Genomic DNA, 8,875 nt, shown 5'->3' with positions numbered 1-8,875 from the left:
TTAGCGGGTTATTATAGATGTTTTATAAGGGATTTCGCTAGAATATCAAAACCATTGTCGAGCATCATGAGAGGCGAAAACGGTCGAGTTACTGCGTCCCAATCAAAAAAAATCAGAATTGATTTGACGGATGAAAAGAAAAAGACCTTCGAAACAATTAAAGAAATTTTAGCGTCAGAGGATGTAACCCTGACGTATCCAGATTTTAACAAACCATTTGACCTAACTACTGACGCGTCGGCTCATGCTATAGGCGCCGTCCTCTCTCAGGAGGGCAAACCGATTACCATGATTTCTCGCACTTTGTCCGGGAGCGCGGAGCATTACGCTACCAATGAAAGGGAATTGTTAGCTATTGTATGGGCATTGAAAGCTCTTAGAAACTACCTATATGGCGTAACAAAACTTAATGTTTATACTGACTACCAGCCGCTGACCTTTGCGGTTTCGGATAGGAATCCTAATTCGAAAATTAAAAGATGGAAAGCCCTCATAGAAGAATGCAACGCAAAGCTAATCTACAAACCAGGAAAGGAAAATGTGTCGGCAGACGCTCTATCTAGGCAACATATAAATGCTTTAGATAACACGAGCGTCGAGACAATTCATAGCGAGGAATCATCAACCCATACAATTTAAAGATCGGAAAAACCGGTAAATTGCTTCCGCAACCAGATTATTGTGGAGGTAGGTACAGAACCTCAAAGAAAAACTTTTATAATTTTGGGAAAAAAGACAAGGCATATCATTTCTTACCGAGAAAAAAAGGATTTATTAAAACTTTTACAGGAGGCCGTAAACACAACAGCAGTAAACGCAATACACTGCGATCTGCATGCACTTGCACAGTTTCAACACGAACTGGTCGAAATGTTTCCAACAGTTAAATTCAGACATACGGAGAAATTCGTTAATGACATTACGAATCCGAATGAGCAGCAGGAAATTATCGCTGCTGAACATAACAGAGCGCTTCGAGCAGCGCAGGAGAACACAAAACAAATTCTAGAGGATTATTTCTTTCCAAAAATGGAGAAAAAAGTTAAAAAATTTGTGAGAAATTGTCGAACTTGCTCGCGGGCGAAGTATGATCGGCACCCAAAGAAGCAGCTTATTGCTCAAACGCCCATACCAACATATTGTGGAGAAATTCTTCACATCGACATATTTTCTACCGGGTCCAAGTTCTTCTTGACGTGCATCGACAAGTTTTCAAAAATTGCGATAGTACAGTCGTTGAAATCAAGAACGATAGTAGATGTCAAACCACAGCTCCTTCAGTTACTCAACATGTTTTTCGGTACTCGAATAGTTTATTGCGACAATGAGAAGTCGGTGAATTCACACAGCATCAAAGCTACATTAAAGAATCACTTCAATATCGACATTGCGAATGCTCCACCACTACATAGTACATCAAATGGTCAGGTGAAGCGATTCCATAACACACTAATGGAAATAGCACGATGCCTTAAACTTGACAAAAATCTTGATGATATTGAGGAAATTGTCCTTTTAGCTACGATTGGCAATAAGCTTACGCCTCTTTATACTGAGGAAGAGGTGGAAAAGGACTTGGGTACAACAGTTTTAATAAAAGGGGTCCATAAGGACAACCTTCGTTAAACTTAATCTAGAACCCTAGGTGTTTCTAATGATAAACAATTAACAAAAAGTTTTTAGGATTTTCATAACTTTGGCCATATCAATATCGGCAACGACAGGAAGGTTAATCGACTATACCAATGCAAGGTACATTCCGGTGGTCGGTGAGGACCTTGTAATTTGGGAGAATTCAGGACACATCAAGCATGTTACCAACTTGACACTTTACGAATTATTGAGAGACGAGACAATTAATGCCACAGACCACTTTCCTCAGTCACATATGAGGAAGTTACTAGACGCGGACATAAACCAGATAAGTCGACTGATACAAATGATAAACGCTCACCACAGACAGGCGAGAAGCCTGAATGCCCTAGAGACAGTCCTGAAATACATTACCGGAACTCCTGACCATGACGACTTCAATAGATTAATGAACACAGAAGAACAGCTAATTAACTCGCAAGACAGACAGTTTACCATAAACACTCAAGTACAGAAAGAAATCAATAACTGTAGGCGGGTGGCAAAGTAAAACACTTATTTTAAGCCGATTTGTATTTTATTTTAATTCAATATTTCGACCGTTCAATACTTCGCTAAAATAATTGTGCTCCTTGTAGGTGTATGTACCACTCCGCCAGCGAATCAAAAGAGAATGAGCCAACGCAAAAGGGTAAGCCGCAGTTGAGCTAGCACAGACAAATAGCGGGACATACATCTACATGGTTGCATTTTAATGTACAATCAAAATTCAATAAATCCTTAGAGTTGTATTTTAATGTACATTCTTTAAGTTTAAACATTTTTTAAAATTAGGGTTGTTGCGCGCTAACATTCCCCCCTCCGTGATCTCCATGCTCTGACGTGGGGTTCACTTTCAGATCTAGGCGCGCAAGTTTCACTACTGGCCGTGTTATTAAGCCGTTGGAAGTTTTGATTACGGCGCTTCTTATTTGTCCGTCGCTGCCCTTTATGACATCCATAACTATTCCCTTTGTCCAAGTGTTCCTTTTCATGTTTTCATCAACAATTATTACGACGTCTTTGGGAGCGATGGGTTCTGGGGTTTTTTCGAACCATTTTGCCCGTCTTGTCAGGCCTGGCAAGTACTCGCGAATCCATCGCTTCCAAAATCGATCAGCCAACTCACCAGATGTGCGAAATTTCTTATTTAGCAGCGACGGATTGGTAACATCGCAATCACCCTTCTCTCTTATGCCACTTGAATTTCCCAGAAGGAAATGGTTTGGCGTTAATGCTTCGCTATCGTATGATTCCAGTGGAACGTAGGTAAGAGGGCGCATGTTAATAATATTTTCGACGTCGGCTAAAGTTGCTCTCAGCACTTCCTCTCGTAGACCTTCTTTTGATAATATGTCCATCAATACTGACTTTATAGATCGTACCATGCGCTCCCACACTCCGCCCATATGTGGTGATGCTGGTGGTATGAAAGTCCACTCAATTTCGGGGTATTTTTCTATTAGTGTGCCAGATGATATTTTCTCGATTTCATCTGCTAGAATGCGACTAGCGCCTCTGAAATTAGTGCCGTTGTCAGAGAAGATTCGACGAGGAACTCCTCGTCGTGATATAAACAATTTCAGAACAAGGAGGAATGAGTCAGTAGATAGCGATGAAGAAATCTCAATATGTACGGCACGTATAGTCATGCAGGTAAAAACAACTCCCCAACGCTTCTCATGCCTTCTGCCAATCGTCACGTCGAAGGGTCCGAAATAGACCTCTCCTGTATAAGCGAAAGGATCAGTGAATGACGCGAGACGCTCTGGTGGTAACTTTCCCATTTCTGGTGGATTCGGTGTGGCTCTCCGATTACGACATTGTTGACATACTTTTGATATCATCCGCACCAAAGCTCGTAGACCATTAATGCAGAATCGCTGGCGCATCTCATTTACCACTATCTCGTTGTGGTGGTGATGGAACTTTCTATGATAGAAATCTGTGACCAAATGAGTAACAATATTGTTACGGGGAAGTATAATCGGTTGTTTGAGATCTGTTGTCACTCCTCTTGCTTCTTCGATCCGACCCTTTACGCGTAGCAGTCCCAGCTTGTCTATAAATGCAGAAAATTTGTAGATTGAGCTTTTTCGACTTACCGCGCCTTTTTTTATTTGATCAAACTCTGCGCCATAGCATTCTTCCTGGCACTTGCGGAAGAGAAGTAGTTCTGCACTTGTACAGGTGCTATCGGAAATAATTGTTTGAGTAACTGGATTTCTAGCGGTGTTCTTCATAGTCAAACGGAGAAAACGAAGAACACACATCTGTACAGCGCGCAATTTTTCCCACTTACTAAACCTTGTAGGATCTGGTTGCGTATCACCAATATCTTTCGAAGAATCAATTGTTACGTGCTGTATAGTTTCTGCTACGGCTTGTGGCTCTTTGAATTCGGATGTTGGCCAGAGAGTTTCTGATAGACTTAGAAATTCAGGGCCCGTAAGCCATCTCCCAGAGCTGTTTAATTCCATATTATTGTACCATTTTGTACCATCGTCAGCTACGTTATCCTTCGTTGGTACCCACCGCCACTCGTTGATTTGTGAATCCTCTAGAATTTCGCCAATTCGCACAGCTACAAACTGGTTGAATTTTCTGGCGTCAGACCTAATCCAATATAGGACATCCTTCGAATCGCACCAGAAGATCCGGCGGTTAATTTGTATGGAGAGTTCCTTTCTTATGAACTTAGCTAGACGAAGTCCTAAGATGGCTGCCATCAACTCAAGTCTCGGCACTGAGAGTGGCTTCAACGGAGCAACTCGTGTCTTGGAGGCAACGAGACAGCAATGAACTTTGTCGCCCATACTTGAACGAAGAAAGGCCACAGCAGCATATGCTGATATGCTAGCATCAACGAAGATATGAAGTTGGTTATCGCTGCTGCGATTTGCGAAAGTGTAGCACCTTGGAATACGGATTTTATCAATACAGCGTAGCTTTCGCAGCCACTGCCACCAAGCGGAACGTTCTTTATCATGTACAGGCTCATCCCAAGTTACGCCCGATCGCCACACATCTTGTAATATCATCTTTGCTTTAATTACAATAAACCCCAAAAGACCCAAAGGGTCGAATATAGTCATCATTACTCGAAGCATTTGTCGTTTCGTTGGAAAAGTGGATTCATTGAAGATATCCGGTTTGAACCTGTGAACAAAGGTTAGTTCGTCACTGGTTGGTAACCACCACATACCAAGAACCTTTTGAAGTTCTGATCCTGGCTCTATGAAGCATTTATTCGCGGGTTCATGCTTACTTGAGAGCGCTTGCAGAACTCGTTTAGAATTCGACAACCAGTTTCGCATCTCGAACCCACCTTCACAATGGATGAAGCGGACGTCAGTAGCTAGTCGAATCATTTCTTCCTCATCATCCATACTATGCAACCAATCGTCCACAAACGTATTTTCGACAATTGTTGCCACAGCATTTGGTAGTGTCTTCTGGAAACGTAGAGCGTTCTTATCTTTTATGTAGTTTGCCAAAGATGGGGAACACGATGCCCCAAACGTCATAACGGTCATAGCGAATACATCGGGATGTCTGCTACTATCGCCGTTTCGCCACAGGAACTGCTGTGCTACCTGATCTTCCGCTCTCACCCTAATTTGGTGAAACATTTCACGAATATCTCCACAGATGGCCACTGGTCGTTCACGAAATCTCAATAGGACACCTACCAACGATCTTAGAAGATCGGGTCCTTTCAATAATACGTCGTTCAGACTGGTGCCACTCACCTTAGCTGCTGCATCCCACACGATTCTCAATTTATTTTTGATAACGTTCTCAATTGTGAATATTGGAATAAACCAAGATTTGCCTCCTTTCGATATTTCCTCGACTTTTAGTTTTCTTATGTAACCCTTTTCGAGATAGTCATTTAACTTCCCAACAAGATATTGCTTCAGATCGGGGCTCTTTTCCATCTTCTTTTCCAGACATTGGAGACGATTATATGCCATTCGATAGGAGTCGGGCAAGTCAATGTGGTCATATTTCCACAAGAGGCCCGTTTCCCATTTCTTAACACTGGCATCATACAAAACTGTTTTCTCCATTATGTGGTAAGCACGCTCGTCTGCCCTTGATCTAAGGGGTTTGAGAACAGGATTGATACCCACCGAATCGATAGAGAAATAGGCTTTCATTAAGTTATCAAGCTGATCATATTTAGTACAGGTGCAAACGTGGAGCAGATTTTCGTCTGGCTGATATGCCGACTTATCCTGACCATATACTGACCAACCTATTTTACAACGCGCAGCTATTAGATCATCACCTTCAGCTTGACTCACCTCCACAGGTACGCAAAGTTTAGCCGTGTTGTCCAATCCTATTAATAATCGCGCTTTGCAGTCGGTGTATGGTAGAATAGGCAATGACTTCAGGTGTTTGTGCTCATTTAAAGTGTCTGCGTTGAGAGTTTGTTGCGGTAACTCAAGGTCAGTGATTGTTCGAATATTGTGCATACGATATCGCCTAGAATTTTTCTCTCTTGCAGATATTTCACAGTTTAAAACCTTTGAGTTTACCTCCTGCTGTGTTATGTCGCCCGTCCATCTCAAGCACAAGTCTTCACCAGGGCCGTCGAGACCTAGCTGCTCAGCCAATTTACTGTCCATCAACGTGCAAGATGCTCCCTCATCAATTAACGCAAATATCTCCACCGTGGCTTTAGGACCATACAATATCACCGGAATGTAGCGAAAAATGGCTCTCCTAAACTTACGTTGATGAACTAGGATTGTATTTACCCGACTAGTCTTAGCTGCAGCATTTTGGCTATGTAGTAGTGGGTTGTGCACCATTCTACATCCATCTACCCCGCAAACTTGCTTAGAGGTGCAGCGTCTAACCATGTGGGACTTAAAGCATCGAATGCATAGCCTTTTGTCCTTGATTAACTGCCAACGTTCATTTCGGCTCTTTGCTAGGAAGTTTGGACAATCGGCAAGATTGTGCTCTTTGCCGCACAGAGAACAAGCTATGGAATGTTTAGTTTCCTCATTACGCGTTTTGGTGGGGCTAAGCTCCTTTGGGATTTCGTCGTGCACGAAAACTCTTTGCCTATTGCTCTTTCCTAACACCTTTTCTTCCGCAGCGTTACCGTTGGTTTCGTTAAGTGGCGTTACCTGGCTTGCACATGAAGCCAGCGCAAATAACCATTCATCAAAGGCCACGACATCTACCCTTGAGATGGTCATTCGACGACGACCCCAGTCTAATTTCATATCTCCAGGAAGTTTACTCAGCAACTCATTGATTAGCATAGGGTCGTTGAGATAGTCGTTCAGACCTAATGCTTGCATGGTTGCTCTATAATTTTGTACACCCAACGCGAGATCGATAAGGGTATTCAGTCGATCGGTCCTCACTGCTGGTATCTGTCTCAATTTCCGTTGTAGGGTGTTATGTATAACGTCTGGCCTCCCGAAAAGCATACGAAGAGTTTCGATGGCTAGATGAACTGTAGATGGCATCATCAATTTTCCTCGAACAGCTTCAAGAGCGGCACCGCGCAGTGATTTTTGTAATCGTATTAAGTTTTCTTGTTCAGAAAACCCGCAGCGTACTGTTGATTGTTCATAGTTTGTTATAAACAATGGCCATTCTTCTGGCCTCCCGGAGAAAGGTGGCAAATCTTTGCTTATCGCCTGTCTAGACGCTATATGTGATGGGTTTAAACTCACGTCTGAACTATTCTGAACCTGCCTCCATGTACTATCGTTGACGGGCGCAAAACCTCCCTGTGGTTGCCCGAAATAGTTGCGTGCAGGAGAGAAGGGGTTATATTGGGCGGCAGCACTGCACCCATCTCCATTACCCAAAGATGTGACGCAAGGTAGTTGCGCGTTCTGAAAGACGCTTCCTCCATAAGTGGACGTATAAACTGAACTCATTGGTACGTGCTGGCTCTGACCAAACACGCAAGCGGATGAATGAGCAAATGTAGAGTTCATTTGGGGTCCACCTACAACTGGAGGCAGTTTGTTATAGAGCCCCACGTGGTTATGTTCCTTAGGCAAGCCCGCATATGCTGTTGGTTGATTCATAGCCATGTCCACGCCTCCGAACCCAAAAGGCAGCAAAGAATGTGACGAAATTCGATATAAACCATGCGATGAATATTGAGCAGATGTGATCGTTGTAGTCGCAGCAACATTTGTGGAAAAAATTGGTGAAAAATTAATTTGTGTCGTATTTATATTTGACATACTACTTTGTATTGAAGACTGTGTCCCAGTTATTGCGTTATCCACATTAAGAGGTGCTTCCACGTAGTTGGTATGCGCACCGGTAAACGGGATCACGCTATCATCAATAACGGCACCATCTAAGTTCCGCAAGTCAGGCATAACGGCTTAGCAAATGGCACTCCGCAATGCAAATTAATTTTAAGCGCGAATTTCCACAATTGTATTAAGTGACAAATATCACGAATATTTGATCGCTAATACCACAATTATTTTAGAATGTTGGCGGGTGGCAAAGTAAAACACTTATTTTAAGCCGATTTGTATTTTATTTTAATTCAATATTTCGACCGTTCAATACTTCGCTAAAATAATTGTGCTCCTTGTAGGTGTATGTACCACTCCGCCAGCGAATCAAAAGAGAATGAGCCAACGCAAAAGGGTAAGCCGCAGTTGAGCTAGCACAGACAAATAGCGGGACATACATCTACATGGTTGCATTTTAATGTACAATCAAAATTCAATAAATCCTTAGAGTTGTATTTTAATGTACATTCTTTAAGTTTAAACATTTTTTAAAATTAGGGTTGTTGCGCGCTAACAATAACCTTACCATTACAGTAAATAAAATCCTGAAATTAACAAAAGAAAGAGAAATAAACTCTGGTCACCTTTATGACATACTTCTGGCTAGAAACAGAGCAATTATTACGGAATTAAATAACATTATAACAGCTGTCACTTTCGCCAAAATTGGGGTCTTAAGTCCCATTCTCTTAGACAGTAAGGAAATAAATTTCATAACAGGAGACGAGCACTTCACTGACCTTACCGTGGCCGATGTTATGGCAGTAGCTAGAATTAAGATATTACAGTATAATAACATAATTTACTTTTTAATAAGATATCCGATTCCTATGTTTAGATGTAAGAAAATTACTATTTTACCAGTAGCTCATGGCCACCAAATCCTGCACCTTGAAGAATCCATTTTAGCCAAGTGTTATAACCATACCGTAGCCGTAAAGAACTGC

General features: G+C 42.1%; 1 protein-coding gene across 1 annotated transcript; it reads right to left on the bottom strand.

Moving 5' to 3' along the window:
- Nucleotides 1-2,423: 2,423 nt before the first annotated feature.
- Nucleotides 2,424-8,003, bottom strand: LOC125777677 (uncharacterized). Its single transcript, XM_049452808.1, has one exon. It carries the CDS (start codon nucleotides 8,001-8,003, stop codon nucleotides 2,424-2,426), a length of 5,580 nt encoding a protein of 1,859 aa, XP_049308765.1.
- Between the last annotated feature and the right edge of the window lie 872 nt (nucleotides 8,004-8,875).

Source organism: Bactrocera dorsalis, chromosome 1, assembly GCF_023373825.1.
Source record: "Bactrocera dorsalis isolate Fly_Bdor chromosome 1, ASM2337382v1, whole genome shotgun sequence".
Classification (NCBI taxonomy): domain Eukaryota; kingdom Metazoa; phylum Arthropoda; class Insecta; order Diptera; family Tephritidae; genus Bactrocera; species Bactrocera dorsalis.
Note: the sequence above shows the minus strand (reverse complement) of the source record. Positions and strands in the feature narration are given on the sequence as shown.